At 34.3% G+C, this 23,481-nt stretch overlaps 1 protein-coding gene across 1 annotated transcript; it reads right to left on the bottom strand.

The window, feature by feature from the left end:
* Nucleotides 1-615: 615 nt before the first annotated feature.
* LOC128190225 (iroquois-class homeodomain protein IRX-6-like) lies at nucleotides 616-12,968 on the bottom strand. The gene is made up of 6 exons (XM_052862173.1): nucleotides 12,514-12,968; nucleotides 11,072-11,320; nucleotides 6,643-6,755; nucleotides 6,002-6,366; nucleotides 1,985-2,675; nucleotides 616-1,734 (listed from the first exon to the last, which is right to left on the bottom strand). Exons 1-6 carry the CDS (start codon nucleotides 12,571-12,573, stop codon nucleotides 1,707-1,709), a joined length of 1,506 nt encoding a protein of 501 aa, XP_052718133.1. The 5' UTR covers nucleotides 12,574-12,968; the 3' UTR covers nucleotides 616-1,706.
* Nucleotides 12,969-23,481: the final 10,513 nt, after the last annotated feature.

Genomic DNA, 23,481 nt, shown 5'->3' with positions numbered 1-23,481 from the left:
AATCTTGAAATATTTTTTGGTGTAAATGATATTAAACGTTAATCCTAAATCGATAATCTAAATCAAATTTCTCTGCAGCAGAAAAATAATCTAATCATCTTTTCTAAATATGTTTATTATATTTAAACGAATGAAATAAAAATGGAAATAACACTGCTTTTGTATTTTTATTTTCTTTGTGTTTGACGACAGTCGAACTAAACGCACCGCACTTACTCAACACTGGGCTTTCCTGTGGCATTGAATGGTCTGTTAGGTCGTTCTTATGAACCCTGAAACACACAGGAAAACAGGATTCCCTGCTCATAATGTCAATCACAGTCATTTCCCTTTCGATACCTTTCATCCCCTTTTGTATCCAGATTTTAAAACAACGCTAATCCGAATGACTGTTGCAGAGCATCCTGAATTTCTGGGTAATTAGGTGCAGCGTTATGAGTGTTGCCTTGAACGGGTCCTGGATGCTTAATGCAACTATCACAATAAGAGTATAAAAACCCCAACAGCAGTAATGAGCCTTTCAGCCTCGTGTTTGATGAATATTAATTTAATGACTATCATAATTATTATCTCATAAAATGTTTTCAACGAAATATAAGCAAGCCATTTGTTACTCAATAATTTTTTTTTATTATTCCATTTGAATAAACAGCTATACATATTGACAAAGAAAATAAAACAAAAGAAGAAATAATCAATATGATTTTGTGTCAATTGCAAATACAAAACCGAGTTTGTTTTTGTTCTCAAAAATTGTAGTATTAATATACAACAGCCATTTTATAAAATGACTGATAAATTGGTTTCGGTAATAAATAGAAAACAAATAAATACACAGTCTTAATAATTTTTCTCTAATTATCATGTAAACCTTTTTCTGTTCAATCTTGTTTAACAAGAAAGAATCTACTATAAACCCCAAATGTTTTCTTTCTTTGCTTAAACATATTAAAATAATATACACATCAAGAAAAATTTGCAGAAGACTTCGAAATAATTCATCAAAATTTGTGTCGTGTGATTCTAGAGAAATATTTACAAGACCTATTCATGACCTTCTTTAGCTAAAGTCCTTCTGTCGCGTGAAAACGAGTTTGGAATCTTTAGATATTTTTCACAGTAAATATTGCCTCGAAGCTCTTACACTATCATTGTTTCTGCTCAACAAACTCATTTTTCAAGTCTATGGTGACAGCGCACTTCAGTTCAATTAAAGCGCAATAGGTAAAAAGACTGATGGCGCATTAAGTTTTTCTTCGGACTACTTGAGTTCTAAAGTGGAGCCCGATCCCGACCTTTTCTGGGTGAGAGAACCCAACGAGGCAATATCTCCCCCTCGATGACCAATGTCAACATACGATTAGACATAAATATAAACACGTTACCCTGATTCCCAATGTCAATTTCTGACTAATTTTCCTGTCTGATAGCATCAAGTCAGTATAAACATCACTTGGCTCATAGCACTTGTTGGAATATTTAGCACTTCAGAATAATCGGAGTCTTCATAAATCCCTTCGTAGTCATATTAACCTTGTTAGGAAAACTCTTGTCTGCACCAAGCACTGAATATAACGGGATAGGATCGCGCATTGTCCTTAAGCGCCCTCCAAATGTCTCCGAGCACGGAAGATTTTGACCCTATCACGCCTGCTTCACCATGAAACATCCGTAGATTCCTGAAGATAGTCCCCCACATAGGAATCCTAATACGATATGGTCGGCACATCTTCTCTGAAGATATTCCGAGATGAACGAATTATAAGTAATCCAACAAAAACAAATTACATCTTCAGTAATAAAAATCAATGTTTGTTCTTTTCATGAGATGTGCAAAAATTCGGATACATGAGAAAAAAAAATTGGCTTTGTATTTTTCTTTTCCTTTTTTTTTAAAGTTCGTTGTATACATTCCATTATGTACAATTTATTTTTATTAAAAAAAACCCATTTAATTGTCAATAAATAAATAAAGTTTAGTTACCCGATAGGGTTTGTTAGTCTTTCATTACTCCTTGCTCCTACGTCACGCGCCGGTGAGTATAGGGTTGAGAGAGAAGGATAGGGTCGTAGAATAGGTGAACTTCCGGTTGACGAGAGTCCGTTAAATCCGGATCCGGTTACTCCGGGCAGCGTTGAGCTCTTGTCCAGCATCCCGCTCCCGTTGTTGGCACTAAGGTTTGTGTAACCAGATGAGGAATTTGTTGAGAACATTGACGATCCTATAGAAAAAGCGTTGTCCATCCACGGTCTCATTGTGGAGGCAGAAGATGGCATGGAAGGTGATCCTAATTTTGAGAAATTTAGCGGAAGGCTTTGGTCTTTTCCGTTGGTGAGTTGGGAGGTAGTATTGGTGCATCCAGCGGTAGAGGTCGCTACATGCGCAAGAGACCATATCCGGGGTCTTAGGCCGTCCCCGCCATCCATATTGGAAGCGTTTAAGGTCAGGGAAGTGTTAATGTCACTGAGACCAGAGTCACTGCTGTTTGAACACGGGGATTCGAGTCGTTTATGGTCCATGATCGGTGGTTTTAACTCTGTGTTGGACATTGAGGGTGCTTGCATACTGTCCACCACCCCGATTGGGGTCAGGGTACTCATCAGGCTGTTTTTGTCGCTGAAAACCGAATTCTCCTCCAACACTGAATCTTGGTCGTTTTTGACTTTCAAGATGTCTGTCAACAGAAATTTTAAAAAATCAATAGTTTCCTAGAATCCCAGCAAATGTTTCTAAAATTGAGCTTAAAAGGCTGTTTTAAAACGTTTTACTGCATATTTATAGCACCTTACAAATCATAGTTTGATTTTTTATGAAAATACTGTGGAATCATTAATATTCGTGGAGGCCAATTTTCGTGGATTATGACTCTTTTGCTCATTCCGGGGGTTGTAATTTCGTGGATGCGTCGATTACTGTTTCAGCAACAAAGATAACTCTTTCTAAAATTGTTTTCGTTTAGGATTTAAATTCGTGGGGGATGGCTACCCACGAATACCACATAAATTGAGCCACCACGAATTCTAATGATTCCACAGTACATGTACATATAACATATCATTATCAGCCTCGCTTAATAATTTTACTGAATGCCTTAAGTCCTGTAATCTCAATTCACTTAAGCACAGTTGAAAGAAATTAAAAATTTAAAGTTGAGTGAAATATTCAAGTGTTTCGCAAAAATGTCCCCTAGCTTATGGCCCCTACAAGAATAGCACCTGCAGCAGGCAGATGAAAACGAATTGTCGCAAGAAAAAAATTTCTGAACAATCCTTTGCAGGACCACACTACCTCGCTTCTTGGGAGAGATTTAGAAAAGAAAGGTACTCTTGGCTATTCAAATAAACACAGTCCAGATGTTGCAAGGAAAGTCAAAGTAAATTTGAACGAATTTGAAGAGTGTGTATGGCAGAAGGGGATTAACATGTCGTGGTTAAACAAATTAAGTCAGCTTAAAGGAAAATTCTATTTGCGATAACTTCTTGTCTATTTCTTACAATAAAGCGTTCATTGAAAAGAAATCGGGGGGGGGGGGGGGGAGGGGGGGGGGGGAGGGGTTGTCGTCATTTTTGAAGCTGTGGTTTTTTTTTAAATGAATTTAAAAGAAAATGATGTTTCTTTCTTCTTCTTTTTTTAATTGATAATGCATTTTCCAAAACTTTTTAGCATCCAACGTTGATATATTTCCATGCCACTCTTAACAATTTTTTTTTGTTTCTGTGAGAAAAATTATAGTTTTATTGAGTGGAATTTCTGCGGATATATATTGCGACGTTAAGCTTTAAGAAACTTCTGGGTGTGCTAATATTTCGGCGGTATGAAAAATCATCGAGTTAGAAGGAAATGACTTTTGAGGGTTTCAATGCTTAGAAATAGAAGATGTTCCCTTTGAAGTGGAAGATTAAACAGTAAGCATTTTAAACAATTACGGACAGGAGACGTGTTGTCTTTCGGGACGTGTTAGCAGTTGTCGAACAGGCAGAGAGGCTCCAAACATCAAATGGTGATTAATGTATCCATTTCCAACGACAGTCAATAACAATGTAATATATAATTCTTTTGTGGATAAAACATAATGCAAAATACAATTAATTTATGGCGGAACTACAAATAGTGAAACCAAGCCATAAACGAGTAGACAGAAAAAAAGGGCCACGCGCTAATAGACCTGTCATGTTTCTCGACGCATAGCTTTTTGACAGTCACGTGACTGTAATGACGTCTGCAAAAAAAAAGCACCTTCAAAATTGGTCATTCAGGAAAAAAAAAATCCCAAATTTTGAATAAAAATATACCAATTTGATGGAAATATAAAGCAGTCGAAAGCAAATAGTAAAAATGAGATAGGATGGTATTTTTACGGCAATGATAAATCATTTTCCGTCAAAAAAATGCGTGTTTGGCGGCAATATCGTCTTTGGGTCAGGATTACGGGCGGGTAATCTTGCTTAATGTGGCTCACGAATACTCTCAAGCTGGCAACCTAAGGGACCCAAAGGAATGGTTTACGTGTAATGCTTTAACTAGGGGGAATATGTGTTTACTATCAAGCGTTTCATCAAAAATGCTCGTGTGAGACCGTGTCCATCTTTAAAAGCGCATACCTTCCGATCTGTGATTACGAGCCCATTGACAATATAAATGTCCTTTTCGATTTGTGTTATTGATTTCAATTATAGCGGCTTATCCACGCACGAAATGGCGATATGAGCAAAAAAAGAAATTCAAATGGAGAGAAGATTAGCATCAAACGCCTGAGTATTCCTTTCTAATACCCCCAATGAAATTTCTCTTTTTAAAACAACAGGCAAAAAGGGTTATCCATCACATATGCTGACAAGAATCCGAAGAAGCACGTGCAGTGAGAAAGCAGAGAACTTAGATCCTCGTGTCGTCCGAAGTTTCTCATAATTACAGGATTCCAGCTGATTGTCAAGTGTCAATTGATCGTCTGCTTACTACTTAGAGGCATTAAGGCATGACCATGATTTTTAATAATAAAAAAACCGAGAAAATTAGAGTATTCTTTTTCAAGTCGTTTGTTCTCATTTTCAGAGGGGGGAGGTTTATTTACGAGCGGCCGGAGAACCCCAGCTAAACGGGGGGAGGCGAGAGGCGCGAATTTGGGGATAATAGAAGTCTGCTATCAAACGGATAACAATGCACACTGAATGTCAATGCCAATGATTGCTAGAAGCTGGACGTCAGATATGAGTGAAAATTTTCAAGACAACTTGAACGAAAGTGTGGAGACGAAAAGGCGATGCACGCGCAGATAAATTTCGCAGCAGATGTAACATTGATGATATCGAAAAGAGCTGAAGCTGTATGGAGGATTTCTTGAAGTCCGAACGAAAGCCTCCGTCGATTATTAAATGCCGTGATTAAATTCTTATCGTAAAACAACTGACAATCTTTGTTTTCTTTGATTAAATTAGTCAAGAAATACGATCAAATATTTGTTAGAGGTCTTATCGCATAGAATAATCCCCTGCATTCTGCACATATTATTTCTGAGGTCGATTCTTGAGAAACATTGAGTTTATACGTGGGAAACCGATAACGAGAGAATCTCGATAGCGTAATAGACTCCACTGTCTGATGCAAAGGTGACATCGCTTTGAAATTTCAAAGATTGCACGTACTATAATCAGCTTTCGACATCGCAGCCATTAATCTGAGTTGCAAATATTAATTGTCAGAGCCGGGGTCATGTTTTCAGTATTTCCAAGCACTCAGCATTCATAGAGCAAACAATATCTAGTTGTCATGTTTTAAAATATCAGCGATACATCATACAAATTCTAAAACACTTAGCCCAATCTCTGTGTTGTTTCATTTTGTGAGCTCCAGACTGAAGACTTTAATATGAGTCATTATCAAATCGTAAGAAAAACTGTTTATCACAATGAAAACGATCATTCAACGTTTCGAATACCCATGTGCCAAACTCTGTTTAGTTTAGATTCCGCGTGCAGACGAGAGAAGTATTTAGACACCTACCAAAACTGTCCTTCTCTTCGTTTTGTTTAATGGGGTCGTTGCTGTTTTCGTCGGTCTTTCGTTTTTCATCACTTTCATCATCGTCGTCGGCCTTGTCATTGCTGTTTTCATCATCGGCGTCTCCACACCGGTTTCTTGGCGACCACGTCATCTTGTTCTCCTTCTTAAGGCGGCGTCTGGCGTTGGCAAACCAAGTACTGACTTGGGTTAGCGTCATTTTTGTAATAATGGCCAGCATTATTTTTTCGCCCTTTGTGGGATAAGGGTTCTTTCTGTGTTCGTAGAGCCAAGCCTTTAAAGTATTTGTTGTCTCCCTTGTGGCGTTCTTACGTCTGGCGGCTCCATTCAGATCCATTCCACCATAACTAAATTTTTTTTCGAAAAAAAAAATGACAATTATACTTGAGAATAAGAGTGTGTTTCTAATAAAAACACTAGAGAAAATAGATTTTTAATCATACAACATTCATTCATGTTTCTTGCACAATACTGCCACAAATTATATGTTTACAACTCTTGAGAGAAAAAAACTCTCTTGGGGAGTTCATTGACAGCGTACTTCTACTGAGAGCTTTAGAACTAAGAACTCTTCTGTAAAAGAAGGACCGGAAAGTCAGGTGTTTCAAGTGAAAGACACTTACGCATTTCCGTAAGGATAAGCAGCCATGGCGGGATCGTAAGGGTAGCAGGCAGACGGCTGAGACAGACTCCGCCAGGCAGCATCCGACCCGTCCTTCAGGTCATAGGGAGAATTCTGTAACAAGGAGGCAGAGTTAATTATAAATATCCCAGTTCATTAGATTGCATGTTTTATAAATTTCTCTCCAAAATAAAGTTCACCTAGATTTTGAGGGGTTGATTTTTTCTTAAGAGGGTTATTTTTATTAAGATTTCATCAACTTCTTTTCGATTTTTTAGTTTATTTTCAGAACCTAACTTTAATTTTGTTCGCGTAAATTAAAAGCATTGCTTAAACATGCGAGAATATTCTACAAGTTAAAAAGGTTTTGAATTCTAGCTGATGATAATTTTTCTGAAGATTGCTTCTATCAATGAAAATATCCTGGTAAACACTTTTTTTATTTGATAAAAGTATTAGCTTTGGTTTTAAATTGTTGGTTAGATTTTTTAAAATTTTGAGGCATCAAATATTTATTGAATTAATTTTATTTTACAAAATTCGTTCAGTTAAAGGATTTTTATTCATTTTGATATAAATTGTTATCTGACTTTGCTATTGAATTGATATGAAACTCAAAGTTAGAGAGTAATCCGGGGTTTTTTTCACTTTGAAACAATTTATTCTTTATTGTGAAAATTCTATCAATTTTCACCTACATTTTTTACAACTTCAAAATATAAAAAAAATACTTTTATTAAATCGAAAGATATTTTACCGTTCTTTTGCAGAAAATTAAGAAAGAAAAGAAATTTTGAGAAACACACCTCAAACTATTTTCGAGCAAGCTATTTTTACAATTTAAAATTTAAATCAGTCAACATTTCCTTGAATTAATGGCTTCGATCAATACACAAAATATCGTTTTAATTAAGTGTCATTATTTTATGTATTAAATTAATTTACAACAAGTTTAAGAATGCATTATTATATTTATCATATACTAAAAAGCCTAGAATTTGTCATAAAACTTATTAATTGTATGCATTATATTTTCATTAATATATGTGTAATTAATGATTTCAAAATAGCTAATTCATCAATGAATGCAGCGTTGTGTAATCATTACATTCCCCATAACTCAAATATCTGATAGAAATGTTTTTAAGGTGAAAAATAATGATTTGCAGGACGTATAAATTAATTAGTATGACAGATAAGTAATAATTAGTACTTGTAAACGGAAGGGCCTCGGGAATTGTTTATTTACAAGGCGTCGACGCGAGAGGAATACGTCAATTTTAAGCACCGATAATACAGAAACCGCATAACTCGAAAAAAAAAATTAAACCCCAAAACCCACCCAACTCCTGTAATTTGACATGCTATCTGAAATGAAATTAAATAAAAATGATTTTTTTATTCTTCTTAACATGTTAATAGCAAATTGGTTATTGACTTGGGTACAGTATACCAAAAACACGATGCCAGGGTTTAAGGGACCACCAAAGGAAGAATTCACACAGACGTCGACAGGGCCAAGAAGGAGGAATTTTGCAGAGGATGAAAAGTTCAAGAATTCAATTCAATTTAAATCGGCTGTACACGACGCCTTTCTGTTTGCTAGCCACTTCATAAATCCATAAATCGTTATCTTTATAGCTGGCAACGATGAGATTTGCACGCTTAAAAAAAGCAAATTTGCAAACAATTATTATGTTTATGCGTATCAAATAGATTTTAATAACATCTTTACATACATGTATAACAGGTTTTTTTGCTTCTAAAGAAGGCAGAAGAGAGAGGGAAAATGAAAATAAAATACTGCTGTGAATTCTATAGAACTTTATTTAAAATTTTGATGTGAGCGAATGAAGGATGCATATTCTTTTCGAGAATACAAAACGAGCACTTTCATATATTTCAAGTGATTTAGTAATGAAACGTCATTTTCTTCGGTAGAAAATAAAGAGAGAGAGAGAGAATATATCAGAGGATTGGGATTGAAGTACTCGCAGTTTGAAACCCGTGAACGTAATGAAACATAAAAATCGGTGTTATGAAATTTTTGACAGATAAAATCTTCAATTGGCACCCCCAGTCCGTAGCTTCCTCTATTAAGCCCGCAACCATATTTCACACCGTAAGACCAAAGAATGGAATGGTTTAGTTTCCCTGAATTTTGTGAATGAACATTTGCCGTGAGCCTGAGAAAGGTGATCGGAAAGGTCCTGGATCAAGTGGGGAGATGTCATTATCTCAGCACCGTTTTAACAGAGCAGGGAGGAAGTTTGTCGCAGAAAATTAGTTAAAGATTTCAGGTACTTAAAACCAATATTGCCGACACTGCGATGGGGCTCTATAAATTTCTGCTAATCACCCTATGGAACCTGCTGTTCTGAAGAGATTGAGGGAAATTGTGAACAAGATAGTTTCTAATTGCCCTGCAGTTTGCGGATACCTCGCTATAGGGCCGCCGTCAAAGAGTCTCGGCACCCCCGATTTTTATCAAGCTTCTATCCGAATCAGACTTTATCTCGAATTCCTGCCAGTTTTATTTATTTTTAAATATAACTTTTATTTCTTCTCTATAGGAATCGTTTGAAAAAACAAGTTGATTGTTCTATACATTTATTTTCGAAAAAATATTTATGACTAATTGAAATTTTATTATGCTTATATATTTAAAAAACAAAATCAAGAAAATATAGGAGAAACGACAACTTACTCACCATCTTATATGAAAAGTTAAAAGAGTGCTAGAAATTATTTAGTGGAGTTTTTTTTTCCAAGATGCTGATTGCTATTTGGGAGGCAGAATCAATGATTAATCTTTCAATGTTTATCAAAGATTCCAGGCTCAGTTTACCGAAGTCATTCAGTATATTCTTATTTTTGTTTGCGTGATTAATTCAACTTTAAACTGCGCAGAAAGGGGTAATTTTTTTGTGTTGAATAGTATTTCCCTTTTCTCTTTAAATATCATGATAAGTTTAAAGTTAAAAAAGAAATACGCATGACCCTTATAATCTTTTCTGTTAACTGTATAGAAAGTTGAAAAGTTTAAATTCTATAAATTTGTCGGTTAAACTCTGCAGTATTTGTCTATAGGATTCGACGATTTTGTTTTCATTAAAACGAAAACCAACGTCTGACTGGAATGAAATACTTTTTTTGATTTGTTGTCAATAAGATCGTCTGCTCACTACCGAGATTCAAAGAACATATTCATGAAATGTGTGAAAACTTTTAAAGAGCTAATCATAATCCTTGAAACATGCATGTATCTAAAATTAAATACCGTTTATTTAATTATGAAAGAAAAACATCGTGTAAAAAGAGGAAGAGCTTCACCCTTTCTAAAAATATTTAGGATTCTCGGAAACAATTTTTAAACCACTGGTTTAGGGAAAGTAAGAGATGGTCTGGGCATGGCGACTAATTTCTGTTCACAAGGAGATAACGTGGAACCCCGTAGAGTTCCGGAGAGGCAGAAAAAAGAGGCTATCCGATAGGCCTTATTTTCTCCGACTTTATCTCCAGATCTAAACAAAATGGCCAACAAGTCAGGAACATATCAATAATTTTTTTTTCTTTAACATCAGCAAGCGTGGTCAGTAACTCGCCAATTTAACAGAGAGGGTAAGCAATTCACAAACTCGTGTTTGAAACAAAAAATTATATTGCTTTACTTCTTCATGTGTACTCATTAAACTTTAAATATAGCCTAAAGTTATTCTTCCTTCAGAATGAAATAACTTTTAAATAATTAAAATGATTGCCAAAAAAAATGCAATTAAGCTCAGAAAATATTCCATAACATAATTCAAGGGAAAAAAAAACAACCGAAAAAATAAAACATGGAATGTTCTATTTTGTATGAAATTAATATTCCATAGGAATTTGGAATACATTTTGTGTTGTTAGATTAGTATTTGTTCGTAACAATATTTTGAAATTGTGTGCACAATCTTTCTTTCTTTAAGAAAAGCTTATATCAAAGGTTTATCATATGTAGAAAACAAAAGTCTCACAATTCTTATATTGTTTGAACATTTTCTTCCTTAGCGAATAATGTTTACTATTAAGAAATATGCCGCAAAGAATTATTGGATGGTTATAATTATTGAATACCCTATACAACAAGGAAAAGCCTAAATAAAATAGGAGAAAGTTTATCGATTGACAAAGATCAGAACGACTTTGATTGATGGATTCATTTACATCGTTATTGACGGTCGTGTGGCCAAACGCTATCCCTATTTACACTTTTATTCAAAAGACGCCGCGGGTATGACGATCGAGTGAAAGAAAAAAAACGGCCCCATTTCTAAAGAAAAGACCAACACACACACAGTCAAAAGCCCCACGATTTATCAAATTGAGCCATTTATTTAGATCATCATGGAGTTAAAATGTATAAGTGAAGCTAGCGGGGGGATGAGACTTACCAGAGGGGAGTAGAAGGCTGAGGGGTCTGTCCCCAGGGGCATGTAGCTCTGGGAGCCGTAGGGTCCGGCACTGTAGACGGAGTCGGTGAGGGAGGGGACCCGGGAGTAGGCGCTGAGCAGGCCCGACCCGTACTGACAGGAACACACCGTCTGTCCCGTGTGGGGGTCCGTCATGATGGGCCGACCGTTCTCACAACAGGAGGTGGTCGGGGAGGACAGCGTGGAGGTTGTGGGGGTAGACATCAGGATCTGTGGGGGGATACAAATGTCATGAGAAATATTATAACTAAAATAATAGTGACCTAAAAGTAGAATAGTACATGTATGCTTTTTCTGCCAGACTTGTGATCAACGCATTTGATAAATTGTCAAGACCTTATTTGCAGACAAAGATTTCTTTGAGCATACAGAATATCAAACTGTTATTTCAGTTTTTCCTAAGAAATTTATAAGTGGATTCAGCGTATATGATATATCATGAACCCATTTTTGCAATCATTTTAAAGATCATGACTTTATATAGAGAATAATGAACAAAATTATTTACAGCTATATCGACTTGTACGTTTGAAATGCTCCGGAGTTATCAGTTGTTGATATATAAATATCAAGATGCATTTTCATATTATGCTTCATTAAATAACATGCTGTTTTTATAATTTACATGAAATAATTGTTAAAATAAATAATGTCTTGTATGAAATATATTGCCAATTCAAAATTTATTATTTTTAATTGAAAATAACATTGCTTAATTGTCACAGAAAGGGTTCCCGGTCGTAAAATCGGAAAACATTTTCCTTAAACAAATGTCATTTTTTCAAAAACCATGAACATCAAAATATTCATATTTAATTGTTGTTTTATCAATAAAATTTATAGAAACGTGCATTTTATTTCCTTATAAATAGCATGACACAACATACTGCTTAGATGAAGGTCAAATATATCTTATTATTCAAATATTTACCACGTGTGCAGACTTCAGAATTTTACACAAATTTCTTATAGCCAACAAAAATTATATATAAGATCATTTCAAACATTCATTGGCAATCTTTGCAATTATAGGACTTCTATTTCTCGTTGAATTTGATGTATGATCTCGGCTACTTCATTTGACGTAGGTCATACTTTTATGTAAACCGATTGTCCAAAAAACTATTGCATTTTCAAGTTATGGAGCCTGTGGTTTAGTGTTTAAGTACGTGAATCACCAAAAATCGCCGATCGAGAACCATAACTAATCGTGGTTTACCGTAACAATTAATTACAGGAAATTGCACTAATTAGTCGTACGTAGGAGACCGTCGTTAGACAAAAAAAACTACAGAAATATACAGAAATTTTCAATAGTACAGGACAGTGGGAAAAAACAACCATTATTCAATCATCCAAACGTTTTAATTGATCAAGATTGACATTAGTTAATTCAAGCTTACCTGTGACGGCGAGGACAGCGTTGTTGTGGGGTAGTTGTATCCGAATTGAGGAAGGGACATCGCACACACCCCACGTTTTTGAAATCCCACCGCAAAAATTTAGTTGAACTCAGTTTTTCCAGGTGGAAAACAAAAATTAAAGGACTAAAAAGTCAGCGTAGAAATGTTTAAATCTCCGGTTTAAACAAATTTTCACTGCAAACAAATATTGAAACAACAGGATTTTTCCTTTTCGCAACAGAAAAATGAATCAGTTTGTGTTACGGTCATTCAATATCAAATATTCAAAACTTTTTTTTCTCAAAAAGATTCTTCTTGCTACCACATGTCCAGCTGTGTATAGTAACATCCAAGTACACACAGGTCGATATAAGGGATTTTGTATATTGCCGCTATCTTATCACAATTCTACTATATTTACTTGTTTTGCCGGTACTCGTGTTTCACTAGCGTTAAATATTCAACTAACATTTACATGACAGCTCTATGTTACAGACCCTTTTTTCTCGTGGGCAACAAGAGCTGAAATATGATTGGTCTAAAATATTTCTTCTGCGATCGCTGATTGGCTTATAATCGTGCGCGTGAGATATCTTTGTAATGGAAATTACTCCGCCTTAAGCCCCGCCCACAACCTGCGAGAAAGAGAAAAAAATAACAGAAACAGAGACTTTCTCGTATCGTTTTCTTACGATAATGTCAATATTCGACAAACAGCAAACGGATAGATTATTTCCATATCATTCATAACGGAATCAGCGAAATCAAATAATGTTAACATGTAACCACGACTTCAAAAACTCACAGAAAGAATTTTTAATATAATTTTTTAAAACTAATGTATTCTTTTTTACTTCAATTTTTCATGAGAAAAAAAAATTCAAATTTGTTTGAAAACGAAGTACAAATTATTGATTAAAAGTTGTGTTTAAAAGCACAATTAATAACGAGCCGATTACTCGCAGTATCACGGCTGTGAAACGGAAAGAGGAAATTTGAATTGATTTGCAATAATGTTTTTTCAAAGCTTTACTGCCGTTTGCTATAGATTTAGTCCAAGGAAAAAGCTATCAAGTTCAAAGAAAATAATTGACAAATCCATTGCAAACTTTATCTCTCCATCTATGTTCCAAGTTGCATTACAATCCATTAAACAAGATTTGATAAATAGAACGAGTTAGAGAGGTGTTATTTTGGTATTATCGAGAATTTCATCAACTGCGAAAACTGTTAGGACAATTTGTCGCGGAGAAGTAAAACATTTTTACATTGATTTTTTCCCCTTCATATATGAAAACGAAGAAAAGGCCGATGCAATCACCATTTTTTTTCTTCTTCGTGAAGTGTAACCATTTTTTTTTTTCTGATGGTGATACAATATATATTTTACCACCATATGAGATTAAGATCAAGATTTCGATGGCGCTCTTTTAAAAAGTCAATGGCAAGGCTAATATACAAAATTTATTACATAACTTATTGCGGCAAATATTCTTGTAATTAGAAAAGTACAGGATACTTTGAAATAAATTCATTTTCATTTTTTTCTTATATTCGTATAAATGAAATCTCCCAGGAGTTGAATTTATATTACTGATTTGTTTTCCATAATTTTATAAACCTTAAGTACATATTATCCCTACGGACAATATTTCTAGAATTAAATCTTTAAAACAAAAATCTTAACATCTCTTTTACAATTTTTTTTTAGAAAAAAAATGCGAAAAAATTTCCCTAATTTCTTTTTTGAAATATTTCTTCGTGGAGCTGAGAGTGACAGAGAATGGCAATACACGATCAAATCCGGTAGCCATGATGTAAACATGATGTTACTGTTTAGTATAATGACCGTGTCATTATACCAGAAGACGCTTGTAATTAGATTAACGATTATCGGGGGTATAAATCAGCTCTGCGAACTCATTGGGAGATAACTCCGGCATGTGCAGGTTGTGTGTCAAGTGCGTTATCTCCCTTTTGGGGTCTGCAAAGGGGCAGAGCTTCCAACTCTCGCCAAACTCACGGCATCAACGCTAATCTCGTAATCGTAGAACTTCTGTCAGATCAAAAGAATGTGCTTTTGGTTTATGTCTAGGGGAGAAGCATTTTTCTCTATATAAACTGTAAATCCGTGGAGGATAGAGGAGGTTTATATATAATGATTTGTATTGTCAAGATGTTGGCCGTATAAATGAGTTACGACTATCAATGCTAATGAAACGAGAGAGAGAGAGAGAGAGAGAGAGAGAGAGAGAGAGAGAGAGAGAGAGAAAATATGAGAGAGAGAGAGTATTTATTTCTAAAAAGTGGTATTTTGCCAGAATGTTGATTAAATTTACCAAGAAAAGATAAAGATAGAGAGAGGGGGGAGTACATGTTCATAGAAATATTTTAACCTCCTCCTCCCTCTAAATAAAAAAAAAATCGAAAAATCGAAACCTCTACCATGCTCAAAGTGCTGTCTTTACAATGGGTGATGAAATTAACAAAGACTGACTAATCAACTTAACACGTGAAACAAAAGCTAGAACAGCGCTGTACGCGTGTTTAGTGCAGATCTGTAAACGAGAGAGAAAGAGAGAAGTCTTGTAGCTCTTGTTGAGATGTTTCCGAATTCAAACTTTGATTAGAGACGATCAGTAATCATGCCCTCGTCAAACTTATCAACACGAATGTTTACCACCAGAAAATTCATTAACAGCTCGTGGAATTAATTTCTTGTTGTTCGCAATTTAAAAAGAAAGACTGAAACCTGATCTGCACCGTACGCAGTTTGTACATGTAGTGTGAATACTTTTATACTTTTCTAGAATTCTTTCAAGTTTCAATTTATTAAGACGTTATCTGAAGTTGTCCTTTTTTTCCCCTCGTGTTTTTCACAATTTCATAAACAAACAAAAAACCCACTTGAATTAATTAGGCTATACAACAGAATTATTTTGCTCTTATAGTTAAAATTAAATAAAGGTTTCGAATTAGGAATAAAACCTTCTTTGTCTGTCTTGTTATATATTAATCCAAATATTAACGGTATATTTTAAAAAAAAAGGTATGTAATGAAAAACGTTAAAGTCCATGAATTTCCCGATTAAAATAGATTATACATGTATATAAAAATTCTTTGCCACTTTAAAGATTGTTATAATTCGTTTTACTTTTAAAACTCAGTTAACATTATGTAGCTATATTGCATATACATTAGCACTAGCTTGATGCATGGTGTATGTCTTTTACTAACCGTTAATAAATATAGAACTTTGACAGTTTTTTTCTTTAAAAGATTGTATATGTATATAAGACATTACTAGTAATAAATAACAGTTTTTCTATTTATTTATTTAATGAATAGTTTACCTATTTACATGTAATACAAATATAACTCTGCTGCACTTTATAACCGTGGTGATGATTACGCAATAAAATATGCTGAAAAATACTGCTTTTTGTTTTACTTGTTTACATAAACATGGACTTGATGATGTGCTGTAATTTCGATTCTTTGTACCCTTATTCCAAACGAACCATGAACTGGTTCGTGTGCACACAGTTAGTTTACCAACATTCTGGCAACATAACAATATTTTTTTTATGTAATTGAATATTCCATCTCCCACTCTTCTCTTTAGTTATTGGGGGGGGGATTCAATTTCCCATCTCTCTCTCTCTCTCTCTCTCTCTCTCATATTATTCACTTTACATGTAATTGTTATAGGCCCACTACATGTACATTGTACATGATGACTATAACTCTATAACTTAGAAATGTACGTATTTAAAAAAAGGGGGGGGGGTGTCGATAAGTTTACAGTTTTTATATCTTTGATCTGTAATGAAATACAAATTCTCTTTTCAAAAAGCGCCGAAACCCCGCCTCTTTTGATAATTAATTGGTGTCACACTTGTAAAACTTCGTTCAATTTCTCCAATCCACTTTGCGTATATATAGTCCTTTGAAATGAAAAAAAAAAAACTTTTTTGAAAGCTACCTTTAACAATGAATCACACTTAGAGTGAATTAGGGAGATAGCAATGTTTCCTGACAATAATTTTATTTATAGGTCATGTGGAAACGGGAAATCGGCGGAGAAACTTGTCAACAGACACAGGGCAACCGATCTGATATGTGACAAAGAAAAATGGCCGACTTATATTATTTGATCCTTAACCAATAAGATGGACGAAAATTTGTGGATTTGTGGGTAGATGAATGTTATCAACAGTACTTTACGCAAAAATTATCACAACCCCACCTTCGCAAAATCATTCGTCATTTGTTATGATAATAATAATATGATAATGATTGTAATAATAATAATAATATCAATAATAATAATAATAATAATAATAGTAATAATAATAATTTTATCATTTACTTCATTTTTTTATTTAATGATTAAAACAATACAAATGTGGTTCATTGAATAAACGACCTTTAATGCAATTCTTTGTTCAGTTTTCTTTGCAAATAAACTTGAATTTATTGGAGTATGATTATTTACATGTAACTGGTAAAATTACATTGAACAATAGCCCAAAGCGAGCCATATTACTGAACTTGTGTACATAACAGTATTCTTAATTGGAGAAATTTGGTTGACGAAAAAAGTATTACAAAAAAGATGTGGGGAAGAAGTCCGAGAAAATCAAATCAAAACATTCCCAACTTCAAGATAAAGTAAATTTAAAACTTCAAAAAAAATTTAATATTTTTAATAAGTCGTTTATCATTTTTAATTGTTTATGTGAGAATTTTAAAAAAAATCACTTAATTATTCCCAGCTACGTGATTGTGACTACATCAGAGAGAATCGGGCGATCGATAATTTAAATCTGAGCCATAACCTTGAAAAAGATTTTAATATTGCAAGTTTTAAAAAATAAAATAGGGACAATGAAAAATATCTTGCAATTTTGATGATTTCTATAGGTTTTTATTGTATGCACAGATATTTCATTTATTTTCTATCGATTTGATTGTCTATACTGAAACAGGTTCATTGTAAATTCGAATAAATTTAACAACCATTAACCATTTTTATTTCAACATACATGTATGGCTAAAACATGAATGGGCTCCTATTTAACACATGCTAAGGACAAACCTTTTTGTACTGCCCACTTACCCCCCCCCCCCCCCCCAAAAAAAATAATAATAATAAACCCAAGCAAAAAATATCCCTTTAGGCTATATTTCATTATATGAAAACACTTGTCAAATCAGAAAGTCTCAAGCATTCCTAACCTAGTCCCCTTACGGATCAACGACATAGTTAACAAGATCAATATTGGTCTATTACCCAGAATACCTGCTTGGCCTCAACACCTGTACAAGGAAGGACTGTTTACCTATCAAATTACGGAAATTATGTACCAAAATACTTAAACTTTACTTGACCAAAACATTTATTTTTGTGATTTCACGTCTTCACAAATAAAAAGAACTTTTTTATGAAAACTTTTAACGGGATTTAAAAAAAATTTATTTAAAGCACTTTTTAAAAAAGGGATTTTATACCATGTATCAACTTCTCCGTTTCCCTTTCAATCAGGTTTTCCCTTCTTCTCTGTTTGCTTTGAGCAGACAATTGGGTGAAATCTACAAGACATTAAGGGCTCATTGAATGGTCAGCCAACCCAAACAATATTATCACCGAATAAGAAAACATACTTGAATGTGTTTTCTCGTGTTTAGAATACATACATGTGTAAAATCCATAACTAAAGAATGTATGAAAACTTCAACATTTTTATAAAGGATGGAAGGGGCACTAGGAAAAGGGAGGGGGGGGGGGGCTTGTAGAATCAACCTCTTTAACTGTCCCAGCAAAATATGATATTCTTCAACATATCATTAAAAAAAACAAAGCCTGGACAAAATAAACAAAGAATATAAACAAATTGAAGTGATACAAAAAGTCAATACTTTTCTGGCGTTAAGGATGAGTGCAATACCGCACCAAATTCTGTCTTTGAATCGGAACTGAATTCTCTTCAACCATTTCCCCCAAATCGTGATCACTGTCAAATAATGGCTCAGTTAATTGAGTTATGACACCTCCAAAGATTTTTTTCCATCAGATTCCAGACTGGCGTCGAAATTTGTTACATCGAAGAAAAAAAACCAATTGCAAGATTATTTCAACTAAAATGTCAATCTTTCGGGTGCATTTAGTTTTGATATAAAAAAAAAATGGGAACTTAATAAATTCAACTCATATAAATACAAAAAAATGGCTCTGATTGAGCATTAGCATTCTGAAGATTATGATATTCATATATCGATCTCTTAAATACAATTTGATTGCTTCTGGCAAAAAAATTTTTATCTCTTACATGCATATTATTATGAATATATTGCTCAAGTGAGGAAAATATCGACCATTTAGTCAAATACATAATGATATTGTCATGGTTCTTTACTATTTTACATGTATATTCTCATGACTATGACATGAACTGTAGTTGGAGAAGGAATATACCATATATATTATGCAATAAACATACGATATTGTCCCACAAGCATATAACGTTTGGATTCATCCTGACCAGAGTTCAAATTTCTGTCCATAGTTTAAGCTCTTTTAATGATAATGGGGAAATATTAATTGAATTCCATGTTTCATGTGTTAATTGTTCTCTGTCCAACTTGTGCAACTACAGTTTACATTGATTCTTTTATACACTGCGTAAAATGATATATTTGAAAGTTGATTTTGCAATTAAGATATAGATAATATACATGTGAATCGTACTGTCCTTGTATGTATAAATTGTTCCAAGTTCATTGTAAAAATCAATTAATTTGAAAGAGCGAGATAACAGATGTTATGATAAATTTATAATAAAACAACATTACAAAGATTTGGAAGTTTTAAATGTGTAGCTGTTTCGGTCAATGTCTTCTCACTTATTTAAGTAAATTAATTTTTTCTTTGTTCCTTAAAAAAACCCCAACAACAATAACGCCCCACTCCCTACCACCCCCACCCCCACCCCCCCAAAAAAAGGGAATAATAATTTGGAATACTGGCATGTTCATTACATTGTGCTTTAATCCACCAGTTTGCAAAAAATATGGTTGTGGACTGATTTTGTAAAGCAACAAGCAAGAGTCTTGATCTTCACTACCACCGATGACTGAGGTTTTTTAACGGAAATGAAATGTGTAAAATAATTTAGTCGTTTATAATTCTTATAAAACATTTCTTAAAGCCATTGCCAACTATAATGCAGTTTATGAATGAAGAAAGACTATCACTGTCAAAAGAACATTTTCCATCGTCAAAACTCACCAAAAATGGATTACGAGATAAACAAAATGGGAGTTTTAAAAAATGGCAACAAATACAGAGTAAAAATGAAGAAGTATTTCATTTCACCTATGACATTGACATCTTTATATTATACATAAAGAATAAATCATAAGAATTCTTTGCATGAATTCGTTAAAAAAATCCAAAATGATTTTTTAAAGTTTTTTTTTAAACTAGTTGCAATGTCAAAACATATGTAAAGAAATTGGGAAGATACATGTAGTTGCTTCCTAACCGTCCATTCCATAAAAACTTTTAATGTTGGACAGTCGTTACAAGAACTGTCTCAAATGTTCTAAATCTTTACAGTATGATTGGCTTGTCATTCAAAACCGCAGAGGGATCTCATTTGGAACCTACAGGAAAACCAACCCCAATCCCACCCCACCCTCCTTTAAAGAGTAGAAGATACACAACACTGCAATATAAAGAAACTTTGGTCTCGACTGGAGATCGAACCACTATCCCGACAGGTCGATAAACCCGGCTTTATTTCTTTCTTCGCGGTTGCTTTTCAAATCGGTTTGAAATATAAACTGAGGTGACGTAATATCTGCACCGAGACAGCCAGCTTTAATCTGTCAATCATTTCTTAAGACGCTAATTGTTATGACTTTTTATTATCACCAAAATTACAAATCACAGCGGTTATTAAAGAAAATCACGCAGACGACCGCCTAGCCAGTCGAACTCCCGCGAGGTCGTCGACAGCAGACGACACTCCGAAATGCAGCAGGTCAGACACTGCTGTGACAGTGAATACACTCAAATTAACATCATTAGACGAACTTTATTACAACAATTACCTTCAACCAATTTAAATTGCTAACCAGTTCGATAATTGATGAAGTAAATATTTTGGGAGTTATCTGAGCGGCCGGTATCGCCTGCTTTCGCTGAGTAATGGCGGCGGGATGGTTTTATCTCCAGCAGCAGAAGATAACGCCGATACCTCGATTCGGTCTAGAACGGCCCGTCTCGTCTGTTTCACCCTGTCAACGGTGTATTGCGTAAATCTTTAATCCAGAATGGGGCTTAAAAATGAAATTGACACTAATAGGAACAAATGCCAGGTCCCATCGAGAGATAAAGCTTCGTCACACCGACTACCTGCTTGATGATTGGGGAAACCTCCAACTTGGATAAGGATGCTGGGGTCTAATAGATGAATCCTAGTTTGCATCCCAGGCATTTAATGTGATAAAAGTAAAGTTTTAACTCTGAAGTTTTTCTAAAATTGATGAATATTATGTGTTTTTGGTGGGAAAATGGTTTGATAATAATTTCGTCGAAGGTGGTCGAGTGGTAAACATCCTTTAGCAGTAGTAGTACAATGCAAAAACAAAGAGGATTCAAGTTTTACATGGAACACTAGTACTGGATCTTTAATAGATGTCCACAACGATTACACTGCAACTGGAATTTGACACTCTTTTCGGTTCGGGGTGGGAGGGGGTTGGGGTAAGGGTGGGGGAATGATGCATTTAACAATTAAAAAAAAAACCCTTCCCCAAAAAGTAAAATGTTTTGCAATTTTTCCATATAACATGACTGTATTTATGAACCCTGTTTTTTATTCTAAAGAAACCTTCATAATATTCATAAAAACATTCTAATTAAAGGTTTTAGTTTCATTAAGAACTAAAATAGGACGTCGCAATCCTGAGTAGCAATAGCAGTTACAAGTATCATTATAACAGTTACAGTATCATAGGAGTTACTCGTACCATAACAATGATGTTGTTTTGTATATCACAGATTTGGGATTACTTTAATTTATTGTCTACACGGCATACAAATGGGGTTTTTTTTCTCTAGAGAGTTGCTTTGCATAAACACTAATCTATCTATGCGCGGAGTTTTAATCCATCTCTGATGATTTTTTTTTTTTAAATTCTCCCTCTTTTTCTCGTTTATTCAGTCAGAAAAAAAAATAATTGTGCAAACAATAAACAAGTGTTTCTAGTCTCTAAAGCAAATTGACATGTTAGTAAAGAATAAAAGACAAAAAATCATCAAAATATGGGAAGGTTTACTTTTTTTAAAAGTCTTCCTCCTTTCATTTGTAGAAAATACAATTTTTTTTTAATGTCCATACATGTAAATATAGGCTGTACAGGAGATCAACAAACAAACTGTAGAACGCCAATTGCTGATTGTTTTAAATCCTTTTAAAGATACTCGAGCTTATTTACATGTAGTTTTTAGTTCAGTTCATTTTGGATAATAAAAATATATTTCATTCAAAAACAAACATCCTTATAGAAAATACACGTTGTAGAACGCCAATTACTAATTTATTCATAATTTATGAGCTTTTAATGAGAGAATCAATGCTCTCGTGCCTCAAAACATTACTATAAAACTCTAAGCTTAATGATAGCGACATTTATGTATATATGCAAATTCATATCGCCTGTAACTAAATTTTTAATCATCTGTGAGAGCGAGTTTGTAAAAGCCATAAAAATTGGATATGTTACATGCATGAGAAATGAAAAATTAAGTGTAAAAAAATTATGTCGATTAGGTGAATTTGGGCCGATTAGATTTTGCTGATAAAGGTCATTCAAAAATTAATCAAAAGTATTCGGGCATATCTTTCTTTATTCATTAGCCTATACTAGTGTAATGACGTCATTATTGAAACAAATGCTATAATCATAAGATACATCAGATAAAGATTTGTTGGATCAGAAAAACTCGGCATTTGCAAAAAGAGCTAAGCGGATATCTTATTTCAAACACCAAATCTCTTAAAACCCATAAAACCGATTAAAACTCCGTCAGCATTTTCAAGATTCCATTTCTCAAATAATAACTAAATTGGTCTACTCTCATAACGCACACTTGATACAAAAGCATTTTCTTTTGCATCTCAATCAAAGTCAAAAATCGGGGCCGACCAAACGTTTTGTATTGACGCAAGATTACACATGCTGCAATATCTGATCAAGTTGCCCCTGGTTAGGAAAAACGTTCTGCTGAAGACAACGAATCGACAGTTGCTAACAATTCTTGTATCTATTGACATTCTTAGTGAAGATTGGCTAGATTGTTTTAATTGTACGGGCGCCACAGATTTCTTGATCCCGTTCGAACGGAGAAGTGCTGAAAGTTTTCGGAGCGCGGCAAGGGCCTTGTGTGGTCGGGGCATTCCAGCAGCTCGCAAGTCACCTCCAACAAAAACATCACACGCTACATTTGCTTTAATAAAACACACATCAAAATTTTCTGCTACATTAAAATTGAGCTAGACAGGAGTAAGAGAAGAGAATGTTCCTCGGCGAAAACTTCCTAATACTTCTTTGACTGAGCTTCTTGTCTGAAAAGCTCTCTCCATGTCGCCACGATGTTCTTACATAGAATTGCTCAAGTAGGTCTCAATAGCGCTTCAACTCACGCTTATCTCACGTTAATTATGACCTAACTGCAGTATAATTTGTTCTCAAGTGGTAGCAACTCGCTAAGACAATACGAATAAATATATTTACGGCATCAGTGATTGTTATACCTCAGGAAAAGAAGATAAAACCAATGCCAAGAGAAGCAGGCATTCATGCGTTCCTCCCGAAAAAAAGCACCTAATTACCGTCAGAAAGGCCTGTTTACTTTCTAAACGACCGTCCGTTTTAATTGGCCCTCTCACGGAAGT

Source organism: Crassostrea angulata, chromosome 6 (genome assembly GCF_025612915.1).
Source record: "Crassostrea angulata isolate pt1a10 chromosome 6, ASM2561291v2, whole genome shotgun sequence".
Lineage (NCBI taxonomy): Eukaryota > Metazoa > Mollusca > Bivalvia > Ostreida > Ostreidae > Magallana > Magallana angulata.
The sequence above is the reverse complement of the archived record's forward strand: the minus strand, read 5'-3'. Positions and strand labels throughout refer to the sequence as shown.

What these genes read in the sequence shown, in the direction of transcription:
- LOC128190225 (XM_052862173.1), bottom strand. Translation starts at nt 12,573, where the DNA reads ATGTCCCTTCCTCAATTCGGATACAACTACCCCACAACAACGCTGTCC. An exon ending in CGAAGAGAAGGACAGTTTTG is followed by an intron (nt 2,676 to 6,001) that starts GTAGGTGTCTAA and finishes TTCTGTTGACAG; the next exon opens with ACATCTTGAAAGTCAAAAAC. An exon ending in AGACTAACAAACCCTATCGG is followed by an intron (nt 1,735 to 1,984) that starts GTAACTAAACTT and finishes GAATATCTTCAG; the next exon opens with AGAAGATGTGCCGACCATAT.